General features: G+C 39.8%; 1 protein-coding gene across 1 annotated transcript; it reads left to right on the top strand.

Annotated features, from left to right (window-relative positions):
• On the top strand, nt 1–23940 carry MMP14 (matrix metallopeptidase 14). Its single transcript, XM_072150580.1, has 10 exons — nt 1–386; nt 18250–18398; nt 18831–18953; nt 19037–19344; nt 19466–19633; nt 19756–19922; nt 20564–20702; nt 20952–21102; nt 21194–21309; nt 21652–23940. The coding sequence occupies exons 1-10, from the start codon at nt 306–308 to the stop codon at nt 21975–21977; spliced, it is 1728 nt and encodes a 575-aa protein (XP_072006681.1). The 5' UTR covers nt 1–305; the 3' UTR covers nt 21978–23940.
• The last annotated feature ends 2793 nt before the right edge of the window (nt 23941–26733 follow it).

Genomic DNA, 26733 nt, shown 5'->3' with positions numbered 1-26733 from the left:
ACAAAATGTGGGAGTAAAGACCACGTCTGCAAGTCAGAGGCAGGACACAGTTGGTAAAGAGATTGTTGGAAAGAGGGACATCAGGCTGGGAAACAAAAAGGTGCAGAAGAGGACATCAGAGTTCATGGAGAAGTAGAAGATTAGATGACGGCTAGAGGACAACGCCCTGTGACTGACAAAGAGGCCACCAGTAACAGGCACTGAGTGGAGGTGGGAAATCACAGGAGAAAATCCCAATATTCCATACTTGCCGAACTTCCCACCTCTAACTGAGTGAAAGACTGACTGCAGATCCATTTCTAAGAATGGACTCTTTAAGCACAATCTGGATATGGCTCTTGCTGTGTTCGGTATGCACTTTCACCCTCGCCAAGTTCAGCCCAGAGGTGAGTTTTGCGTTTGCATATATCTATGATATCCAATTTTCTATATTTCTTTGAAAAAATATAAAATAGAATGCATTGAAGCTTTTTGATGACTCCCTTGAAGCCTGCTGCTTTTTCTCCCTCCCTCCTTTTTTCCTGGAGAAGTCATTTCTGGGCTCTCCTTGGAATCTGAGGTCACACATGAATCCTGTTAAAATCTGGAAATGTGCTCCCTGGAAAAGATTCAATGTTTGGGGAGAGAAGTGAAAGGGAGAGACCCTGAATTACTGTGAAATAGGAGGGGGGAAGTAAGATGTGCCTGGTTTTAAATTGATAGAAAAGATATGGAAAAAAATGTATGGATTAATGTCTACACTTGAGTGTCATTTCTTCTGCTTGCTCCAAGAAAGATTTTCTTGAAAGAAAAACTTTAATATTTGTCAATTAACTCAACAAATCTGTGGGTTTCTAGTTTGCCGCCTTTTGGTGCAGTCCACAAAGATTTCATTTATATTCACCCGTTCTTTAGAAAAAACTGTTTGGAAAATGTGTTTTAAGTAAAATGGACCAGAGAAGAAGGGGTGAAAATCAGAGCCAGAAGACTGAATGAGGAGAGTCATTGTGGGAGGAGGAGGTGGGGGAGAGAGGCCACTTGGAGGATCTTCCATTGAACAGACAGATTTCTTTGGTCTCCTTGTCCTAGCTAACCAGAGACATGAAGCTTAACAACTAGCTATGTGTCTTGTGAATGCAGCAATGTTGTCTGATTTTCCAAATAAATCAATTTATTTCAAAGACAGTCTATACAAATGATGCTTCAGACTAAAGAAAGTAAAGTAACTACTGTGCAAAAATAAAGAGAGGATTTATGTTCATGAATTATTCAGAAGCATATAGCATATCCGAAATAAAGATCTAAAATATCTTAGCTTTATTTATTTAAAGCCTAACAATGGCTATCACAACTGCTCATTTACTAAATTTATCAGACATGGAAACTTGCTAGTAATTTTGCTTCTTATATAAGATCATTTATTGCTTTCAATTAGTTCCAAAAAGTATATAACATTTTAGAGCAAAAGCAAAAACCTAGGAAATATGTTTTCACTGTAATGATGCAAGGAATTGTCACACATAGGGTTAAGTCCCAGATGTAGCTCTAGTCCAGATTCGCACAAAGACTTGCACAGTTTTAAGATTTGCTTTGAATTGTTTCAGTAACAATCTGAAATGAGCTGCAGTAGTAGACTGTTCTCCTAAAATGTATATGTATGCATCTATTTCACTCAAGGCCAATGATTGAGTAAAGTATTTAGTGTTACATATAAGTTGTGACCATGCTGTCCACCATTTTGTGCAGATCTGGATTTTTTTGTAAACCATGACTTCTCCCCCTCTTGACTCCTCACCTATACTCGAATTCCTGGCAGGCACAATCATCTGCGTATCCAATGACTACTTAACCACATCTGCATTGTGCTGGCCTAATGTTATTGGCAAAGGGATTGTTCATAAATCAAAGGCTTATGTTACAGTTACCAGGGGAACTTGCTAAATCAATTGAAATAGACAAAAGCAAATGCTATCATTTATTAAACAATGTAAACAATGTTTTTTTATCCAGTAGTCATAGTACTTTATTGTCATCGTAGGACAGTAGCTTGTTTTAAACTGACTGTATTATGAGCCCTATGAGTGACAGCAGTGATCATTAGTAAAATAAAATAAGATCCATCCAAAGAATAATGTTGAGCAGTCCTTAAAAGCTAAATACAAATATGTGGAAAGCTTCCTGATCATGAAAACTACTGGAATGCTTGTCAGATTGGGTGCAGAAACTGTACATGTATCAATGGTTTCATAAGACAAAAGAAGAATACATATATTCCACTAACTATCCAATTTCATTGTGTTAATCTAAAAGGAATCCAGATGTTTTCAATATATGGGTGGGAATATAAAAGTGGGTCAGCAAGCCATAAAGGGTATGCGTGCATTATCCTCATTTCCCTTACTAAGCAAATTATAGTGCAAATCACAGAAATGTTTGGATTCAGCAGTAAAGTATTAACCAGCTCATAAGTTACAAAAGCTTCACATCAGTACTGATGACTCACAATAACAATAAAAAAGAAGACACCATATAAAACAGATTTGGTTGAGCCACTGGTTCAGACAAGGATTTCAAGCACACGCCAAAGCTATATCTATGACTGTATAGATATAGTATAAAACAGTCACATGTACCTATATTTGTCCCTATACAGGACTGGGACATGACAACGTGAGAACAGAGTTGCTTATCCCCTCCACATTCAGCTCCCTTCATTTTAAATATTAAGAACGGCACATGAATGGTCAGTGGAGAAGCTATCATGCCATTATACAATGTCCATTTCTTTGTCAGGTCAATAAAAGTGCTCACTGCACATGCTGACAACTAGCAGACAACAGCGCATGCGTGATGACTTACACATGCCTCAAGGTCTTTAGTCAAGCTACACTGGGTCTTTTAGGTAGAGCCTCTGTGATTATTCAGCCAAGTGGAATAATCACTAGAAGTGGCAAATGTTTTGCTTGTGGAAATCAAGTTAATATTTAACATGATGCAGGTACTGAATATTAATATAAGGACATGTTTATAAAACTATTACATTGGTGCTGGCAGCTTTATACAAACTCAAGAGGTTCCTTGTATATGGCACCAATTTATATGAATGGGTAACCTTGTGATTTATGGCCACTCCAAGCTGTATATTGTCGTACGCTAAAGCTGGGTTTACCATCATAGGAGAGGAAGATCTGGACCGCACATCCATACATTGCGCAATAATCTAATGCTACATTAAGCTAAGCTACATTAATAAATTGAAATCCAGGTTCTTAGTTGCATTACAGATTGTACAAGGTCACCAAGAAGATGTTGGTGGGCTCATGCAATTTGATCAAAATGTAACTAAGAGCCTTGCGTTTGCTGGGTTGGATGGTAAATGCACATGGCTGGATCCCCACTCATCAATTTTCACTTAACATAGATTTGTGAGAAATACCTCAGTTTACCCACAGTTGGGCAGCCACTGAATCTTTTAGGTGGGTTTCATAAGTATGTAATTACAAGTCTGATTTGGCATATAAACAGGAGTTGTTATTGATAATATGAGGGCAATCGGTATATTCATTCATCCTACTATAGGTCCTTTATATGGATCCTCCAGATCTGATTAAGACATTGAATATTGGAATGGTTATTATAATGAGATCTAAGAAATAAATTGTCCTAAAATGTCATTCATCTCAATAAACTGATCATGATCTGTACTTTTACATCTACAATTCCTTTTATTAGTTTAGTGTTTATGCTTTAGACAATAGCCTCGAGCCTAGATATTATCCCAAAGAGCACATGTCACCTCCAGTAGCCTCTGGAGGAAATGGAACCCAGAATGATTTTGCTTTATCTTCATCTTAAATAGTCAATAAACATCAGATGATTAAAGGACATCTACTATCAGGATCAAGGATTCAAGGCCAAGAACACTTACATGCAGGTGTGTCCCCCTCTGGCAGGATCTGTTCTTCTTTTAACTTCTTACGCCCTCGTATTTATGGAAAAATGGTTGCAAATGCAGGGCAACACCATTGTGGGGATTGTCGCTTTCTACAACGTCATCTCCAGTTGATGTTTGTGTCGCAAGCACACATGGGGGCACATTAACTTACCCGTTTTGCGTGATCCCCAAGGTGCGTTGTCTGACGAAGAGCTGCCACGATTCACTAAGATTATGCGTCCAATTTCCTGTATGCGTCGCTTCAACGCTCATGTCCGCCGGAGTTCACCATCTTCCTGCCGGTGCATGTAAGTGCATGGCTTGCAACACAATTTTGAATTAGTCCGAATCAGTCAGGTTGTTCGAAGGCCGCCCCCCCCCCCCCCCCCCGGGAATGGTGTCACATGAAAGTCGTTGCGATTGCACCAAAATCCCCAGTTAAATGCTGCTTAAAATGGAAAAATGCGGTCCGCGGACCCTTAGTAAATGTGCCCCATTAGCTTAAATGCCCCAGGAAACTCTAGTCAGGACTATTTAGGACACTTAACCAATTACATCTCCATGTCAACCTATGGAATACTGAACCAAATTGCTTCTACATCAGACTTATCTCTTAGTATATACGTTTCGACGAGTTCAGCACTTGCCTTTGAGTCCCAAAATGCCATGACAGGTTCCCTTTAAGATTGAACTCCAAGTCCCATTATCCAAGCAAAACATTAATATGTTTTGTTCCTCCTCCCTGGAAAATATGAACATACAGTTCTTGCAATGGGATGAACAGTATTATCAGCCAAAATACACATAGAAATGTGTGATCTAGTTGCATTATAAACCTTATCAGTCGACCATATCAGGCTAAAACATGTGCCACATAGAAATCCAAACTTTCTGAAATCCTAGGAAGAGGAAATGACATTGAAGGAAATGTTGTATTTGTATTTGAGAGTGTGGGGGACATTCACCATACGCTGGCGTTCGCAGCGGCATACATCAAGAGGCGGAGGTGTTTTATTCTACGCCAGGCAGGGGCAATAAAGTCTTAAAAGTCGCCGGCGGCAGCGAGTGCGCCGGCGCAGGAACAGTAGAGCCCCACGCCGGTCCAGTCACGCCCATTCACGCCCCACTGGCGTGAAGGTGGCGGAGAGGGCTAAATAGTCGCTAGTGCTAGCAGTAGACTAGCATTTGCGATTATTTCAGGGCCTGATAGATATGCCCCTATATATATATGTATATGTATATAATATTGCACTACATTTATAAATACATGATTGAATGTACGTTTTAAGATAGCTGCCAACAGGGCTGCTTCTATACTTTTTGCTGCCTGAGGCGAAAATTGAAAGATGCTACCGAAAGCGCAGAAAAATGCTACCTTACACACTAGTTATCAGTCAGGAACACAGACATTAGTGACATCTAGTATCTAGTATGCTACAGGTGATGATCTGCTCCATCAGGAAGAGGACTTTGGGCATGGTTTATTTCTGCTGAATTCACAATCAAATGTCAGCTCCATGAATCTCCACAACTCCACACGGCGCTTCTAAAAAAACACATACAGTATAATGGATTGTGTTCCTAAATGCATATTATTCACTATTTCCTACATAAAACATCCTTTACATAGTCCCCCAAATAAATTACACATTGCACAGCACCCAGAATTATAAATACCACACGCCCTGAATTACGGCACCCAGCTAATTTATACACACCCCCGTTATATGTATTTATATACAGTTCCCCTAATTTATTTATAACAGCCCCCAAATGCATACCCCCAAAGTAAGTTATATACAGTACTCCATATAAGTTTAAAGGACATCTACCACCACGATGAAGAATGTACGCAAACAACCCTGAGGTGCTCCAGGCTTGATTAACACCTAAGGAGCCCCTTAGGCTCATTTGCATACAATCCTTCATACTGGTGGTAGATGCCCTTTAATTAAAATCCAGTCCCTATATACAGATCCCCATAAACACTATACAGAGCCACACCTCCCCAGCGAACACAGCCAGTATGCACACTCCCCCCAGTATGCACCCCCCCAGTATGCACACCCTCCTTAGTATGCACACTCCCCCACCATGATGCACAGGCACCCCCCAGTATAAACAGCCACCCACCCCCCCAGTATGCACACTCCCCCCCTCAAGTATGCACAGCCCCCCAGTATGCACAGCCTCCCCCAGTATACTTGAAGAAATAAAAATAATAAATCACGTACTTCCAGCATCGCTCTCATGCATCTGCTAGTGTCCCCATCACGTCTCCTGCCAAATGCTCTGTGCCGGGGCGCAGGCGGTGTGATGTCATCACACGCTACCTGGGTCCTCCAGAGCAACAGAGCGGTGCAGCCAAACAGGTCTGCGCTGCTCTGTATATATATCACTTCTGTGTTCTTAAAGAAACAGATTAATCATATCTGCCCACATTACACACAAAGCCACATTACACACACATTACACCCAGGCTGCCACCACCATCAGAGCTCGGGCATCTGCCATCTGAGATGAGATTCTCATTTTACCTCATGGCAGATGTGGCCCTAGCTGCCAACTATAACTGACTGGCAGTAGCTGTTTCTGTATTGTATAGGAGGAGGGGTCTGTCACCATATTCTCCCAGAGGGTGTACTCAGTTATGGTACCTTTTCCATTGTTCCAGTGTCAGTGGTCAATAACAAGGGTATTGAGGTTGTCGCTGTATACTTTTTGGTACCTTTTTGGCAGGTGTTTTCTTATTAATGAAATATTATATCACCATTGACAGCCTACTTAGCTGTACCCATATTCCTGACCACCCATAGCTGGACATAGAGAGATCCCATTTCATCGATGAAAGGCTGAAGTACTCTTTTAACTGCTTATTGATGATTGCTGCTAAATAAAAAGTGATCAAATAGTTATATAGTTCCCAAAATGGTATCAATTAAAATGTCAGCTGGTCCTGGAAAAAAATACCTTAAGCACCTTTCAAAAATTTTCTTTTTTGAAGATATAAAAAATAAAACAAAAACTAAATAAATTTTGTATCTCTGGGATCACACAAAGCCATGGAATAAAGAGGATTTGGGCGTCATTTGGGCTGCAAAGTGAAATACGTAAAAACAAAGCCCATAAGAAAATGATCTCTCCACTCTCTTCACTCCTACTCCTTTAGAGAGGAGTCCCAGACACTATCTTAACAGCAGGGAAGCTGTTAACCCATTCTGCTCACTAAGCACACACTATACACTTCATATACACTTCAGACTTTTTTACTGCTGGTTTACTGCAAGCCCATGCTCCAGGCACTGCATGTTTTCAAAGCTACCTAAACTCATTTTTTGCAACAAAACATTGCCTGTGTCGTGATGTGTTATCTCTTGTAATGAAGAGGCTGCATCTGTCCAGACCTGTTTGTTCATGCAACATTCCGAGAGTGAGAATAGATTGTAGTTATTGTGTTGACTGATTTCTACATTTAATTCAACAAGTAGAATCAAGATCATTTCAAGAAAGTAATAATATTCCTTTTATGTACTCTATTATGAGTAAGAATTTTTCAAACAGGTCAATATAAAAAATTACAACATCTAAGCCCCATTCCTATACATCCATATAATTACACTTTGGGGCAGAATTTGCATAAACCCTACTTTTTTCGCCATCTGTTTTGAATGATCATTGTGACAAAATTCTGGAATGTTGGCAGGTTACAGGGCTGTCACAAATAAGGTTTATGGTCAGTATTGGAGCACCTGAAATATAACTATTATTGAGAACTCTGGGCACCATACATTTTCAATAGTGGTTCACCACCATGGAGCACAAGGTTCTGTAGAAAGTATCTGTTTAAAGTAAAACAAAATCTACATTGACACATGTTAATTGTGTTTTATTACATGTTCATGATAAATGTTTCATTGGGGTGGCAATCATACAAGCAGGAAGGAATTAGGAACAAATATTGGTGCAATCTTCTCTTATTAGTTAGAATGTTAAGGTGTTACTCTATCCTCTACTGAATGTATCTGAAACAGATGTGATGATTACATACAGAACATGGGGCAGGGCTGTCAGTACAGTGAGGAATATTGAGCTTTTGGCTATAACTGAACTTTTACTACACAACCAAGGGTGTAACTTTAGAGGGTGCACCCAGGCACAGGAGCCTTAGTGGTCCATGTAGAGCAGGGGTGTCAAACTTATTTTCACCAGGGGCCACATCAGCCTCATGGTTGTCCCGCCCACAACAGCCTGATTGCCCCTACACTGCAGCCAGAGTGTCCCCACAGCAGCTAGAGTGTCCCCACAGAGTATCCCTCACAGCAGCCAGGATGCCCTCATAGATTGCCCCCACAGCAGCCAAAGGGCCCCCACATTTACTAACCTTTTCACGCTCCGCCAAACAAGCAGCAGTCCTCTTTTTCTTTATTACTGTGTACATCTGTATGCTCCAGCTTTGAAGCCAGCAGATGTATTGATGTGATCACATCTGTCAGCGTCAGAGCTGGCGTGTACAGCTGTCACACACAGGTAGAAGAAAGAAGACTGCTACTTCTTCAGGGGAACTGGGAAACATGAGTATCTGAGTTTCCTGCCCTTAGGGTACATTCACACGCGGTATGCCCGCCGTGCGGGCATACCGCCGTGTGCTGGAGGTGAGGAGGAGGTGACCCCTCCTCCCTCCATAGGAAATAGCGGCACACGGCCGCACATCCGCCGAAAGATAGAGCTTGCTCTATCTTTTTGCGGTGTGCGGCCCGGATCGGTGCCACACATGTGTGGCACCGGATCCCCGCCGTGCCGCTATTGCCGTCTATGGGGACGTACATGCGGCCTCAAATTTGCGGCCGCATGTACGGCCCCGCAGACGGCAGTGTGAATGAGCCCTTATGCTGGGCTCCTATCGCACAGGACAGGGGGAAAGGACAGGATAACACCAGGTCATAGGTCAGATTTGGCCTGCAGGCCTTGTGGTGTAAACAATATACAATATACCAAAAACAATATACAGTAGGGGGAAAAAAGTATTTAGTCAGCCACCAATTGTGCAAGTTATCCCACTTAAAAAGATGTAAGAGGCCTGTCAAATCCAAAACATCACATTGACTGATTTTGAAATAATTTATTTGCAAATTATGGTGGAAAATAAGTATTTAGTCAATAACACAAGTTTATCTCAATACTTTATTATATATACATTGTTGGCAATGACAGCGGTCAAATGTTTTCTGTAAGTCTTGACAAGGTTGGCACACACTGTTGCTGGTATGTTGGCCCATTCCTCCATAAGTTTGAGATCTGGAGACTGGCTTGGCCACTCCCGGACCTTGAAATGCGTCTTACGTAGCCACTCGTTCTTTGCTCTGGTAGAGTGCTTGGGATCATTGTCGTGCTGGAAGACCCCGCCACGTCTCATCTTCAATGCCTTTGCCGATGGAAGGAGGTTTGCTATCAAAATGTCACGATATCTGGCCCCATTCTTTTATACATGGATCAGCTGTCCTGGTCCCTCTGCAGAGAAACAGCCCTATAGCCCTGACCATGTGACATTACTCTTCTGGACCATCCAAATGAGATTTTTGCTCACCATTTTTGTGATAATTTTGACCCCAGGGGTTAGATCATGCGTGGGGCCCCTGATCCAGGGAGATTATCAGTGGTCTTGTATGTCTTCCATTTCCACAGTTAATTTCTTCACACTAGCTGCTTGCTTATTGCAGATTAAGTCTTCCCAGCCTGGTGCAGGTCTACAGTTATGTTTCTTTGGTCTTCACCATAGTTTGGTGTGTGACTGTTTGAAGTTGTTGGCAGGTGTCTTTTATACTGAAAATAAGTTGGAACAGGAGCCATTACTGCAGGTAATGATTGGAGGACAGAGGAGCCTCATAAAGAAAAGTTACAGAGCCAGAAATCTTGCAGGCAAAATACTAATTTTCCACCACAATCTGCAAATAAATTCTTTAAAAATTTAATTTTCTGGCTTTGTTTCCACATTTTGTCTTTTAGAGTTGATGCCAATTACAGGTCTCTCACATCTTTTTAAATGGGAGAACTTGCATAATTGGTGGCCAACTAAATACTATTTTTCCCCACTGTATAATAGTTGGGTGCCTGGTCCAGATTTTGCATTGAGGCACATCAGCCTCAAGTTACTCCTTAGTACATAGCCTTTAATAGTTGTAACATTGTGTACAGGGATTACTGATACATACATATGCTATAAATTTACAATGTAATATCATGGTCATTAGATACATAACCTTGAAATACATGAAGAAAAATATCATGTTATGGCTGGATTCACACGACCAGTGCCCGCCGTACCGTAGCACGGCGGGCACACGGCAGCGTGTGGGGAGAGGAGGAGGGGGAGAGCGCTGCTCACCCCCGCCCCTCTACATAGGGATATATGGCGCACAGCGCCGTATGCCCTGAAAAAAAAAAAATGTCCTATTTTTTCACGGGGCACGGAGCAGTACGGTGCGCCCATTGCCGTCTATGGGGGACGTATATCGGCCGTATATACGCCGGCCCTATATACGTCCCCCTTGCGGTAGTGTGAATGCAGCCTAAGTTGTAATACATGTTGAAGCAGAATTTCAACTAATTAGCCAGTGCAAAAATCAGTTCTTTTTGTGGTAAAAGAAGACCTGTTAGATCGATATGGGGCCCTAAACCAACTACAGGTCCTCATGAACATGTGGTCTAGGGTTTCAAATTGACCTTTCTTTAAGTCATTTTACATAAAAAGAAAAAAATAAACTTAAATACTTAATTTTTTTACTCAATGCCTAAAAATCAAAAGGGACAATTTTGGAACACTTTCATCTTTTAGGATTTATATCCCCATAATGTCAGAAAATGTAGATATTGAGGATCACATGAACCTCTACATGAACTATGTGACCTTTTTTTTCTGTAAAGCAAATTTTTGGGTCTGGAAAGTTTAAGATGTCTGTGTTTTTAGCAAAGCATGTTAATGGATTAAAAATACCATAAAAAGTCATCTTCTTCTACTCTATTCTGTGTCATAGATTCTTACTGTATGAGTAGCCCCACGTTCATGAATCAATATATGCTGCTATCCTGCCTGAGGTAACATACTAGCTACATACCTCACAGAGCTCTCATGTTGCTTCTGATCTTGTTTTTCGTAATGGTCTGCAATAAAAATATTTCAGTGAATTGAATGGAGGTTAAGTTAGGACTAGGTTGTAAAAAAGGATAAACTTCATCCAAAAAGATAAACTACGGTATATCCAGTTCAAAGTATTTCCCTACAATACTGATGCAGAGGAAGGCAAAAATTAAGTGAGACAGAAGCCAATTCATCCTCATTGTAGGGGAAAATGTGTTCCTGATTGCAATTTCTTGGATAAATTACCCATCTTTGGAGCTCTATTAACTATAACCTATCACATTGTTACAACCAAAAAGGTATTTCATGGGCTTTTCTAAAATTCCCCATGACAATTTCATCTAGTGGAGTTTCATTCTTACAGTAAATAACCTCCCTCTATTTTGGTGTAGAAACCTTCTTTATCTCAACATAGAGGGAGTTTTTCTGTTATCTTGGATAGAAATAGATCAGGCGAAATATCACATTTTTAACTTATGATTTTTATTTATACATAGTTATTAGGTCACCCCTTATTTTTATTCTATTTTACATGAACCCTAAATTTGATGATCTTTCTGAGCACTGTTATCTACCATTTATTACTAAGGCAAATGTTCAATGGTGTCAACTCATCCTTGGAACCTCCACTGCAATTAGCTAAACCATTCAGAGATCCAGTTAGCATCCAAATTTTTTTCCTAATGTCAGTGGAGTACATACTAATGCTCAACTAGGCATTATTTCTTTCTGCCCAGTTTAGTTATATTCTGTCTGTTTTTATAAACTTTGATGTGTATGAGGCAAGGTATGTGTATGTTTTGTTTTTCGTTTTCTGTTCTTTTAACAAAAATGACTCATTTCTACACCCATTCAAAGACTGAGTATTTTCCCTGGATACATTCCCAGTAGAATATTGTCATGTTGGTAAAAATTTACCTTGAAGGCGTTTTGGCACTAAGAACAGTAGTATTATGATGACACCAATATAAGTATGCTTATAAACACATTAAATATAGTAAGTGGAACACAATAAAAAGGGCATATAACACAATAAAATTGTCAAACAAAAGCAAAAAAAATGAAGCTGGGTGTTTAGTGCCCATGTTTAGAAAAGTCTATAATACTTACTAAACCTTTTTTAATCTAGATACTATTTATTTTGCATTACTCAGATTGAGGGCTATTTAGCATTGGTTTTCCTGTGCTTTTTTGGCTTAAATAAAAAGTCTTGCATTGGGGTTTTTTGAAACTTTTCACTGCTAAAAAGTATCACAGGACTATATACAGCTCTTCATGAATATGGCATTAACATAGAAAACCTCCTTTTTTATGCAAAACGTCTCATTAAAGTCTCATAGTCACTCCAGTCACACTTTTTATGCATTTCAAGACTTTTTTGGAGTGGAGACTTTTTGAAAAAAAAACCCAGACAGAAAATAGACTATAAGAACATGTATTAAAGGGCCAATGCCACTTTATAGAATCTGATGGCACCTGAGCTAATAGACATAGAACTGTCCCAAAGAGACATAATTTATTATGGAGTCTGTCTTTTTGGTTAAGTCTGCACATGGCAGGGAAAGCCGACCATGGTTAACATAACTGTTTTATAATCTTGAGGTGATGTTGGGTGGTTTACATCAGGTTTTACAGTGGAATGTGCCAGTAATTTTACCTTGCTAAATAGAGTAAGGAAATCTATGGAAGTCTAGGTGCATCTTGCAGTAAGCAGACCTGTTTAACTGAACAACATGTCTATGTTAAGAAAGGGGAGATATCAGTGGTGTTATACGCTTCTTGGCTAGCAGTTACCTAATGGTTATGACCTGATACATACAAGGCTTGAGTACGTAAATAGTTGAGGGTTTATTATTGTGATAGCAGAGATAATACAGTTTCTGTTAGCATAGTGTTTACTACTTCATCTTTGTCGGTGCATAAGATTCCAAACAAGTCTCTGCTTGTAAGGTTCTTTACACATTTATGTTGTAGCTTCTCCTCTTTACATCTGCATGATACAAGAGTTACTCACCCCACCTAACAATAATCTTTATTTATATAGCGCCAAATCATAGGGGACATATACAATATAATATTACATTACACAGTACAAACATTCTTATGGAAAAATAGGAGTGAGGGCCCTGCTCACAAGAGCTTACAGTCTATGAGGATGAGAGGGGGGACACAAGAGATATAAGAGCTTGTATAATGGTCCAGCCATCCTTTATAACAGTATAAAATAAATTTATAAAAAATTCTGCTGCTTGAACCAGCCATGAGCCGCCATCTTATATACAAAGTCCAAAGTGAAAGAGACTGTGGAGAAGCCTGGAGCTTGGTATCTGTTGTTTGCCGGATAAGCGTCGGGAGGAGGACATTGGATAGATTAGTAAAGAGAGAGTTGACATTTCATGCAGTTAGCGAATATTATAGGCTTGCCTAAAAAGATGTGTTTTAAGAGCACCTAACTGTAGAAACAGGACAAGATGTAAATCCTGTGAATGCTGTCCACGGGATAGGGGATAACAAGCTGATCGGTGAGGGTGTGACTGCAGGGACATCCAAAGATCACTAGTACCAGTTATCTGGTGGATTTTGGGGGTGATCCCATTCTTTTCAGTGGGTGGAGTGACCTGTCAAGCATGTGTTCTTCCACTCCATTCAATAATACGGGAGAGCATGGCTACCTCCAGCATTTACAAAGACAGTGAATGACAGGTAGTGGAGTGAAGTGCTTGGCAATTTCTGACACTCCCATACTATTGAATGGAGTGGCAAGATTCATGCTTGATCTGTTGGACCCTCACTGACCAGCTTGTTTAATTCCAAGGTTGTGAGGTAGTAAAACATGAAAAACGCCTATATATAAAATATATATAGGGGCATTGACACAGCCTTACTATATAACTGTAAAATGATTTGCAATGTAGAGTCATAATTTTGCCTGTCCTGTCTGGATGCCTGTTTAACTGTTTTAGAGGGCATCTATCAACTGGATGAAGGATTGCATGCAAATAAATCTGAGGGGCTCCAGGCTCCATAGGTGTAAATGGAGGCTGGAGCCCCTCAGGTTGATTTGCATGCAGTCTTCAATCCTGCTGGTAGATGTCCTTTAATTTCTATGTATATAATTGGCATTAAAGCATAAATTAGATCTATTACACTAAGGGGGTTATTTATCATAAAGTTGTCTCCTTCTATGTCATTTTTTGGAGCTCCGCTGCCCATCATGTTCATTAAAGTGGCTTTGGACCTTTAATAAATTTTCTTATGGTCTATTTTCTGTCATTTTCAAAAAGTCACAAAATGCATAAAACGTCTCAGCACATACAATAGCAGGAACTAGAGTAACTTTGAGACTTTTTATGTGACTTTTTATGAGACTTTTTGCAAAAGTCTCAAGTCATGAATCTGGCTTTGCACTGTGTTGCACGGCGTTGCACTAGCAGTAGTTCTAAGTTTACGCCATATTAATGAAGAGGTGTATATAGTCCTGTGAGACGTTTTAGCAGTGAGAAGTCTCAAAAAATCTCAATGCAACTACGTTGAGACTTTTCTCTCCATCACTTTGGAAAATGTTGGGAGAGATACCAGTGCTAGACATTGCTAGCCTGGATATGCATTGACATTCTCTATGTTATACTCACTGTACATTCTTGTCTAGTTATCCACAGTGGAGTCATATAGTACACTGACCTTTTCTGGTCATTGAAGAGCAAAGGAAACATGATGATAAAAAACCCAAAATATTTTTTTTGCTTTGCTTATTCAGAATGTTGCAATTGTGCTAAGGAAGCAGGGGGGGCAACAGTGTAACAGCCTTTAAAGTAAGGTCACAGAGGGGCTAGGGTAGTATACTTTTAAAAGTTGATTATAGAAGGAGGCCATGTATAACAAATATAGGAATATAGAAATGCTTGATTTTAATGGTAGATTTACTATAAAAGGTTGTCCTATATGTGGCTGTTTAGCCAATAGACATGAATCTAATGGTAATAGTACCCACAGCTGGGAAAATGTAAAAAATGCTACTTACCTCACTCTGTCTCCTGATTTCAAATGTTGATGTCTAAGGGTAAATTTACATGGCCGTCTGCGTGGACATATATGCGGCCGCATGTTTTTCCACATGGACGGCAATAGCGGCACGGCGGGGATCCGGGCCGCACACCGCAAAAAGATAGAGCATGCTCTTTCTTTCGGCGAGTGTGCGGCCTTGCGCCGCTGATTTCTATGGGGGGAAGAGGGCTCACCTCTTCCTCTCCAGCAGCGGGCATCCCGCATTTGAATGAGCCCTAAGGATGGGCCAAAAGTGTTAGCCATCACCATAGCGAAAAAAGGAACATGCAGAAGTAACATTACTGTTATTACTATTACCTCCGTGGTCATGCTATTGCCAACAATTGTGGCACAGTTGGATACGTCAACTAGGGACTGGAGGAAGGGTTTGGTGCAATAGTGAACCACTAAAGTTGGAAAACACTGACACTGTGAGGTCAGTTTCAGAGTACATTGCTGTATAACACATCATTTTTGCAAAATGAAATGACATTTCCATTGCCATCATTTTGAGGACTGTGCAAACTTTTGATCACTTTTTTTAAGTGATGTAAATTTGTGTAAAAGTGACTTTTCGGACATTTGGGGGCTATTTTCCATTGTGAGGTTCGCCGCTGGCAATAACCGTTTTTATATTTTGATAGAACGGGCATTTTTGGACCCAGCACTACCTAGCATTTGTGATTTTTACTGTTTATTGAGTTTTATATCAGTTCTAGGGAAAATAGTTTTTATTATTTTATACCTTTTCTTCTTATTTTCTTATTTTACTATTTTTTAGACCCTCTAGAGCAGTGGTTCTCAACCTGTGGGTCGTGACCCCAGCAGGGGTCGAATGACCAAAACACAGGGGTCGCCTAAAGCCTTTGTAGCCACGATTTTATTGCATTTTTACTGCAAATCGCATGGTTTGGGGTCACTGCAACTTGAGTAACTGTATTGCGGGGTCACAGCATTACAAAGGTTGAGAACCACTGCTCTAGAGTACTCTATCCCTAGATGGTCTGAATGTTATAATAATAATAATTCTTTATTTATATAGCGCCTACAGATTACGCAGCGCTGCACAAAGCTTGTCAAATTGGTCTCTGTCCCCATAGGGCTCACAATCTAAACAACCTACCAGCATGTTTTGGAGTATGGGAGGAAATGGGCGCATTAATGGTTTGCTGACAGCTATATATGTATGATCACCTTTTCTATTGTTTCCTCTTTTATTTTTCATATTGGGTTTCAATAGTAAAACAAGTTATAGGAAATAAATAAACGTCCATCTTATTAGCTTTATACAGATGGCTGTTGGATGTTCCAACCAGTTTTGGCTATGAACCCATTCTCCCCCTCTAAAACTACCAGAGGCATTGGAGTCATGACTTCTTTTCCTATTGGAGACAATAGCAAAAATACAACAGAAAATAATCTCAGTCCCTTTTCAATTTCCTTTTTAAATTAGTAGACTGTCACACCACTTCGATGGTGAAATAGCATGAGTATTATGAAATATGTGTATCATCCTATGGATATTCATATGTAGACAGTTTTCTAGGATCTGCTGATCTGCTCTAATAATAGAAAGACATTCTATGTTTGAGACTTTGTGGCTTTGTTATCTGTCACATAAGGGGAATTGTTTTGGATGAGTTGTTTTTCAGAGTTATTTTTGTGTCTGTTCTGATTGCGTAAAAGTTTAATTTAACTTGTTAAAAAAAAAGTCCAGTTTTCGTAACTCATCATGTGAGGCGGATGCTCGGGAGCTTTTAGTTTTTAACAACAGATTCCTCTCCCTTCTCACAATTCCTACTTTCCCCTCCCAGCCATATATATGAAAGGTTTTCCTGTAATGATAAACTGTTTTCCTGTACCCACAGGACCATACCATTCCCTGCCCCCACACTCTTTGAAGCTGTGTCAATTTTGTGGAGTCTCAAGGGAGATAAATACATTATCCTTCTGAGAACATCCCCCAACAGCTCTTAATGTATCTCCCTCCCTTTGATGACTGCATTTCTGCAGATGTAAGGATTAACTCCTGCTCTGCCAGTGCTCTACTGAATGTGCATGCTACAAGTTTATATTGCCGTGCATCTTATCAGTATCTTTTGCTAATCCTGAACAATATTATATAATTGAAAGCATGTTTTAAAAAAGATATCAACTTTTTTTTAAAACTTGGGACTCATGCACACTACTGGATGTGCTTTACAGACAACAAAGGGAAACACTACCCCACCTATGTCCATTGGAAGTGACTACGGTTGACGCGTTCAAGGTGCATCGACACATTGTGCATTCACCACACCATGAACGTGCCCAATAGAAGTGTGTAAGGCCATAAGTTAGCCGCAGTTTGTGCGACTAGCTCATGGCCTCGGCACAGTCTCGGCTAGAAGAAAATCTCCTGTAAGATTATACAGGCAGTCCCCGGGATACGAACAAGATAGGTTCTATAAGTTTGTTCTTTAGTAAAATTTATATGTAAGTCGGAACTGTATATACATATAATTGTAACCCCAGCCAAATTTTTTTGATCTCTGTGAGAATTGGATTTGAAAAATGTTGGATTGGCATAAGAACCAGGATTAACATTAAAGCTTAGTTGCAGACACCTTTAATAACTATTACACCGCCTGTACATGGTGTTGCATCCTTCTGTACTATTGTACTATGTAATATTCTGTAATTTCTTATTTTCTTTGTATAAGTACCTGGTCTGTAAATTGACCTGTAAATGATTGGGCAGGATTATGTACAACATGCCTATCCTGCTGACCCTCCCTGCCTCATCTATTCGGGAAAAGAGTAGAGAATTTATGTGCATAAAATGGTCAGCAAGTCCTGTTAAGGTCAACAGATTTAATCAACTATTCTTTATTGTGCTGTACTGAAACAGCCCATTAATTGTATGGAGACTATTTAATCCTTACTGATTCCCAATATGGGTCTCGGGTCATCATCTGAATGTGCAAACCGACTCCGTCCAAACCTAATATTACAAATTAGTTACAGTTACAAAATTTTTAATGATTTCTTTTTATTCTACACACTATGTTGCTTGCACAAGTTAAACTTTTATTTTTGATTATATAACATCATGTTGGCATAGATATAACTAGAAAACACAAGTCTAATGTTTTTTTAAATTCTTCCCTATCTTCAGGCTTGGCTACAACAATATGGATATTTGCCTCCAGGAGACCTTCGTACTCACACATTACGCTCTCCACAGTCTATGACTGAAGCAATTGCTGCTATGCAGAGGTTCTATGGGCTGACAGTAACGGGAAAGTTGAATGGTGACACAGAAAGGTATTGGAACTGATGGTGCTTTTTTTTTTTTTTTTTTTTTAAACGGACTCATTAAATATGCAATACTATCTGCTGCCACTATTGGATTTGTGTTGTCAGAGAAGGAATGGAGAAAAACCCATATGTTCTAATTTATAGAAACTCAAGAACACAGGATATCTGCTTAACATATGGGGATAACTACCTTTTCTGGGAAATAAGGGGCAGCAGGGAGTTACAATAATACAGATGCTAAAGAAAGGAAAGCAAAAGGAGGACAAGAGAGGAAGGTAATGGCGGAGCCATAAGAAAATCAAAGCACCAATAAATTAGGGGTAAAAAAGGAACCAGCATTAGAAGTCATAAACCATTCACATTTATCTATGGGGCATCAATATTTACTTGTTTACAGCAGTGACTTCCTAATTTTCTAATTCAAATTTTAATTTTCAGGGCAATGAAGAAGCCACGTTGTGGTGTACCAGACAAATTTGGCGCAGAGATCAAAGCAAATGTTAGGCGAAAAAGATATGCCATTCAGGGTCTGAAATGGCAACATCGGGACCTCACTTTCTGGTATGTGACATTGTATGCTACCTTATTTATTTAGAATTCAATTCTGTCCTGTTTTTAACGGTTTACTTATTTATTACTCTTAGCATACAGAACTATACTCCAAAAATTGGTGAATATGAGACATATGAAGCCATCCGGAGAGCTTTTGCAGTGTGGCAGAGTGTAACCCCACTGCGTTTTCGTGAGGTTCGATATGTGGACATACAAGATGGCCATGCTAAACATGCTGACATAATGCTTTTCTTTGCTGAGGGGTTCCATGGAGATAGCACACCTTTTGATGGAGAAGGTGGCTTTTTGGCTCATGCATACTTTCCTGGACCAGGTATTGGCGGAGACACCCATTTTGATTCTGCTGAACCCTGGACAGCTAGGAATGATGATCTAGATGGTAAGAAATGACAGAATTGTGCACATTTAATCAAATATTGGTGTCTGCACTGTGAAGACATTAAAAGAACAAGACATGAGAGATCATTAGATACATTTTGTGTGGGTTTTTTTTTTAATAGGAAACGACTTGTTTCTTGTCGCTGTCCATGAACTGGGTCATGCATTGGGTCTAGAACATTCTAACGACCCATCAGCCATTATGGCCCCATTTTATCAATGGATGGATACTCAGAACTTCCAGCTGCCAGAAGATGACCGCAGAGGTATTCAACAGCTCTATGGAAGTGGTGAGTAAATATATTATCTCATAAATGCTTGGCTTATGAGCATAAGACAAAGGCTCACATAGAAAGTAACATTTAGATGACATTTCAGATACTTAAAAGAGTATATTTTAAAACCCTTTTAGGCCATGGAGAACCACCAACACGTGCACCTCGTCCAACACGGGCACCTCGACCAACTCCACATCATCCTAATGTTCCTGATGATCCCAAAGTACCTTATGGACCTGATATCTGTCAAGGCAATTTTGATACGATTGCTGTTTTAAGGGGAGAAATGTTTGTCTTTAAGGTGAGTTGGTAGTTATTGTATCTATTCCTCTACAGGTCATCTACTCCATGGGAGAGAGTCATTAGGGCTTGTAATGGCGTAAAGTCTTGATAAAGTCTGTTTCCCCCTTTTGCCACCTCCCTGCCCACTGTAGTGGGTCATACCACAAAGTTGACTGGTACGTGGCATTCCTGCCCTGCCCTGTCCACGCCAGGCCCTGCACTGTCGGACAGTGTATATACTAAGAGGCTGGTGACTTTTGATAAATTTGCCATGGCATAAGTGGCGAGAATATCATCAAGATAAATCTTTCCCCCCTATTTCTCCATTTCTACAATCAATTAGTTACTTGTTCTTGCTTTATTTCCTTGCTTACCTTGTAGCTTTTCTGCTACATTTAAACAATTCATTTAAATTTATTGTGTTAAACAGACAGATGGCTTGTCTTCTAGGAGTAGATATGAGAATAACCCCTTTAGTTTCATTGGGTTAAAAAACAGATAGTGGATAGTGATTTAAAAAAAAGCTGGTAATACTCCTGTAGAGGATATTACCCAATATCACAGTCTTTCTCTAGACTGCAATATAAGTTCTCCCATTGACTTTGTGAAATATATAATAGGAATAGGCAAATAAAACTAATTTAAGTCAATTCATTTTAGGAGAAATGGTTTTGGCGTGTACGAAATAACCGTGTAATGGATGGATACCCGCTGCCCATTGGACAATTCTGGCGTGGACTTCCAAATTCTATAAACTCAGCTTATGAAAGAAAAGATGGAAAATTTGTGTTCTTCAAGGGTAATTATTCAAAGAACAGTTTTCTTCTCTGCATTGTACATAAATATTGTTATGCAGTTAAAAGATTGTTTAAAAAAGTTGTTGTGGTCACATATATATATATATACATATATATATGATCAGATACGCAAAACGACCCGTTGCCTGCCCGCACTGCCACATGAAACAATAAAGACTAACGTTGATTCATCTGTTTTGGGAGTGCCACTGCACTTTTCTAATTTTTGCATATAATTTGTATATTTTCAGGTGACAAGTATTGGGTGTTTGATGAAGCCATCCTTGAACCTGGGTATCCAAGGTCATTGAAGGAGATGGGAAGAGGATTACCTAGTGATAGGATTGATGCTGCACTCTTCTGGATGCCCAATGGAAAGACCTACTTTTTCAGAGGAACCAAGTAAATAATGATGTATAAAAAACTTTTAAAACATTAATAACAATGTCAACCTTTTTTACAAACATGTTCTATGTTTTATTGACTCGCCCAGATATTACAGGTTTAATGAGGAGATGAGAGAAGTAGATGCGGATTACCCAAAACCTATTAAAGTATGGGAAGGAATCCCTGACTCTATTCGAGGGGCATTCATGGGAAGTGATGGAGGTAAGGAAAAGACTGTAACAACTAAAAACAACTGACCAAACTCAAAATGGTTAAGTGTGCCATTTTATTTCAAGACTATACAATGTCTTCTCAGGCAAAAGATAAGGCATGTTGAGTTTCATCAGGTGGATCCTTCTTGCCAGGGGGGAGGGGGACATCGGAATGCCTGTATATACTCTAGGCCTCTTTTTCATTCCTCATAAATAAAATAGATATAAAAGGGTGGCATTTAGCCTTAACCTCTTTTTATATTGTGCCTTAAATATTGTAATGTTAAAAAAATGTGAATTTATGGTATTTGTCTCCATTGCTTTGTTTAAAACTGTGTATGTTTCTTTTCAGATTTCACATATTTCTATAAGGGCAACAAATATTGGAAATTTAATAACCAGCAACTTAAGACAGAATCTGGATTTCCAAGGTCTGTTCTGCAAGATATGATGGGTTGTAGCACTTTCCGCCAACCTGATGACCCTGATGAAGAAACAGAAGTGCTAATCATTGAAGTTGATGAAGACAATGGAGGAGTGAGCACTGCAGCTGTTGTAATTCCTGTCCTCCTTTTGCTTTGTGTCTTGTTCCTTGGACTGGCTGTCTTGATCTTCCGACAATATGGCACCCCCAAAAGGCTTTTATATTGGCAGCGTTCCTTACTGGACAAAGTGTGAGACCTCATGGATCTGGACCCTGCCCCCCATCACAATCTCTCCTGCCCTCCCACACATCCCTCACACACAGATATCATGGGGAGCAGTATGCCAGGATGGGAAGAAGGGAGAGAACCAGTTTACACCAATTTTGCCGCTTCTGTGAGGTGGACATTGCTATGTTTAACCCCTTCACTGTCAAATTGGAGCTATGTCTCCCATAACGGTTATTGCAGGGGTACATATATTTTAGAACTGATTGGCTATTGGTCAGGCAGTGCTCTCAGTACAGCCATCACTTGCAAAATTCAGAGCAGAGATGGACACCCTCCAAAGGTCAGAAAACGCACATACAACTAAATATTTCTGACAGATAGTGTTTTTTTACTATTCCAAAAACCACCAGCAACCCATCATAGATGTACAGCTTATCTAAGAGGGAATTATTATGAATAGCTGCCTTGTTTTCTTGGTGGGTACAGGAAAGTACAATGTGAGTGGGGGAGAGCAACCTGTCTGACCATGTGAGCTTATGTCTACATGCCAAGGGGTTGTGGCTTCTGTGCATAATGCCAATGGCAAAGTTAGATTGATGAATATCCAAAATGCAAACATTAATAGTGAAAAAGGGAGACTTTTTTAATCAGTGATTATTGTCACAGCTGTGTTGTGACCTAGAAGATCTCCTCTTAATAGACGTAAGTCATGAAATACAGTTAGAACCTTTTGGGACCAAAGAAATTCTGAAAAAACTGAAACGTAAAACTGTGTGTAATTTTTAGTCTTGTTGAATATAAAGTACTGTCTATGATATGTGACCTAGAGAAAGTGGAGATAGTTTAGCAAGTTGTGCAGAGCAGGAATCTCTGAAGAGAAAATAGGGGACAAGTGTGGGGGTCAGTATCAGTAAACTCCTGTAAAGTACCCTGTATACATCACATATTTAAAATATCTTCTCTGCCTTATACCACCCTCTGTATTCTTTTGAATATTACATGGAAAGGTTTAACTCAGGGTTTTCTGCCGGTATCTGTAATTTGTACCCGATATTAGTTATCACAGATTTCAGTGTTTTACAGGTCGGCAGACATAGTATTATGCTGGTTTTCTGTAATGGAAGGGTTAATCACTGCTCTGAAAGATTCTTTGCAGGTATCTAGCAGAGATAGATGTATGCTCTGCCAGATACCTGCAGCGTTCTTAGTAAGGGGTTAATACCTGCTTGCAGGTCTCTCGCTGTAAGGGGCGAATTATTGCACCCAACATGCCTGTAGCTGAAGATCATTGCTCTACAAGTGTCTTAGGCAGAGAAGGGGTTAATCACAGCACTGCAGGGTGGGGGTTTCTGACTGGGTGAGGTTTAGAAGGGCAGATCACATGGTACGGTCATGGGGTGGGGGGTCACATTTGCTTGTTTCCTGTCTTTCTCTGTATCTCTGGTTTATATTTTGATTATTATAATTATTATTATTTGATAATAAGGCAGCTCCTGCAGGTCAGGCCGCTTTGCATTTCCCACCTGTCCACTGCCGGAGGGACCAATGGATCAATATAAATCATGTCCAGCATATGCTCCATTGGTCCCTCCTGCAATGAGTTGGTGACTCCTTCACCCCTCCTCCCCTTCAAGCTTAGAGAATGGGGGTCACAGTGTGCACACTATTTGGGGTTTAGAGAGAAGCATATGCCCTTTCTAACCTAACTCTTAGTGCCTTATCATTGAGTAACCTCAGTCACGGCCCTATATGGTGCTGAAAAGCTTATCACTTCATGGTTTACCCTAATTTATGGAGGGGATCGGGGCCCACCTTTTCAGTCAAATTAAAGCATCTTTTACGTGGACAAAGTTTGTGTTTTTTTATGGGTTTTTTTATGGGTTTTTTTACAGTCTTTTATAAAATCACCTAAACCCTATTTGTTATGAACCAATGGTTTTGTAACACTAGAAATATAAAAATACAAAAAAAAATCTGTATTCATTTTTCATGTGTATTCAATGTGTATTGATTTAGTAAATTCCCTACAATTTCAAGCAAGAAGTGATGCTATGCAGTATACAATATACACAGACCACCGAAGTAAAAGTGATAAAATTGTCTTAATACATTTCTTGAATCTCCTTGCAGTCCACGTACCAGGATATCAAATAGACATAAGCAATAGGTTGAATTGTCAGTTGATTTGATAGGGGATAACTAGAAACAACATCTTTAAGTCCTGTAGATTGCAAGGAGGGGCCTCCATGGGTTTCACTTATTTTTCTCCCCCAAACAATAATTTGGAAAGAAGGAAGGAACCACCCCAGTAGCCTTATCCAGTAGCCATGGATATCAAATATTAGAAGATTATCACAAAAGGGGTTGTTTACTTACAGAAAATAATTGATATTTTTTGTGTAACGCTGTATTCCAATATTCTTTCTGCATCAGTTACTCACTATCTAGATCTCAGCTTGTATCTGTCAACAGTAAGTTTCATTGTCCACTTCCTATGGATACAAAAACAGTCAAAGGTCATGTCACGTGATGTCAAACAGGTACATGACTCCTTAAAACACACAGATCTCATTACTCTCTGTGATGTAACGAGCTGTGCACCTGTGTGACATCACATGACCATGGACCGCTTTCAATTCACAGGAAGTAAACAATGAAGCTTCCTGTGGAATGTCAGCAAGCAGAGATCTAGAAGGTATATTGAAAAATTGTAGAACTTTTCAGTAGACAGCCATTGTTACTGTTTTGCTACAGTAGCTCTTCATAGGGATTTAACCCCTTACCGACATGTGACGTAATAGTACGTCACATGTCGGGTCTCGGTGCATGGAGATACTGCCATACTGTAGTATGGCAGTATATGATAGGATCATACAGACACCCTAGTGTTAAAGTACCCTAGGGAGTCTGAAAAATAGTAAAAATAAAAAAAAAGTTAAAAAAAAAATAATAATAAAAAAACCTAAAAATTCAAATCACCCCCCTTTCCCTAGAACTGATATAAATATAAATAAACAGTAAAAATCATAAACACATTAGGTATCGCTGCGTCCGAAAATGCCCGATCTATCAAAATATGATAACGTTTTTTCACTGCGTTTAACCCCGTAACGGAAAATCGCGCCCAAATTCGAAATTGGCACTTTTTTGCCATTTAAAAAAAAATAAAAAATTCTATAAAAAGTGATCAAAAGGTCGTACAGTCCTAAACATGATAACATTGTAAACGTCATCAAAATCCGCAAAAAACGGCACCACCCACAGCTCCATACACCAAAGTATGAAAAAGTTATTAGCGCCAGAAGATGGCAAAATCCCCCCCCCCCAAATTTTTGTACAGGAGGTTTTAATTTTTTTAAATGTATGAAAACATTATAAAACCTATACAAATTTGGTATCCCCGTAATCGTACCTACCCAAAGAATAAAGTAGACATGTCAATTGGGGCGCACAGTGAAATCCGTAAAATCCAAGCCCACAAGAATACGGCACAAATGCGTTTTTTTACCAATTTCACTGCATTTGGAATATTTTTCCCACTTCCCAGTACACGGCTTGAAATATTAAATACCACCATTTTGAAGTGTAATTTGTTATGCAGAAAATAAGCCATCACACAGCTCTGTACATGGAAAAATAAAAAAGTTTTTGAATGTGGGGAGTGAAGGGGTTAATGGGAAACTGTACAATTCTTGCATTCTGTAGTCCCACATACATAAACAAATATCAATAATTATAATAGTAATTAAGTATTAGGCATTAAGTAGAGATGAGCGAACATACTCGTCCGAGCTTGATGCTCGTTCGAGCATTAGCGTACTCGAAACTGCTCGTTGCTCGGATGAATACTTCGCCCGCTCGAGAAAATGGCAGCTCCCGCCGTTTTGCTTTTTGGCGGCCAGAAACAGAGCCAATCACAAGCCAGGAGACTCTGCACTCCACCCAGCATGACGTGGTACCCTTACACGTCGATAGCAGTGGTTGGCTGGCCAGATCAGGTGACCCTGGGATAGACTAGCCGCTGCCCGCGCTGCTTGGATCATTCTGTGTCTGGATGCCGCTAGGGAGAGAGCTGCTGCTGGTCAGGGAAAGCGTTAGGGTGTTCTATTAGCTTACTGTTAGGCAGGAGTGATTCTACAACAACCCAACAGCCCTTCTTTTTTTTTTTTTGTTTGCTTGTGGCTGGGCTTGCTGGCACTAGTAGTGCAGCTAGTACCATATTGTGAGGAATTAGCAGGGGGACTTGCTACCGTTGTGTTTAGCTCTTAGTGACACACATATCCACCTCAAACACCAAAGTGGGAAAATTTATTAGGGGTTTGATTTCAATTAGGCACAGTCTGGCAGTTCCTTTTTATTTTACGTTTATTTTTTCATAACTCAGCGTCATCTCATCAGTGTGCTTTCATACTTGGCTAGAAAATAGCCAAAGGAGAATCCAAACGGCTTACTTACGCCTACAATAGCGTTATATATATTTTATTTCTGGTTGATCTGCTGGTGGCTGTCCTTGCTGCAGTGCATATACTAGCCAATTGTCAGGAATTTGGAGTGAGACTTGCGACCGCTGTGTTTAGCGCTTAGTGACGCACATATCCATCGCAAAGACCGAAGTGGGAAAATTTATTAGGGGTTGGATTTCAATTAGGCACAGTCTGCCATTTCCTTTTTATTTTACGTTTATTTTTTCATAACTCAGCGTCATCTCATCAGTGTGCTTTCATACTTGGCTAGAAAATAGCCAAAGGAGAATCCAAACGGCTTACTTACGCCTACAATAG

Source organism: Engystomops pustulosus, chromosome 1 (assembly GCF_040894005.1).
Source record: "Engystomops pustulosus chromosome 1, aEngPut4.maternal, whole genome shotgun sequence".
Lineage (NCBI taxonomy): Eukaryota > Metazoa > Chordata > Amphibia > Anura > Leptodactylidae > Engystomops > Engystomops pustulosus.
Note: the sequence above shows the minus strand (reverse complement) of the source record. Positions and strands in the feature narration are given on the sequence as shown.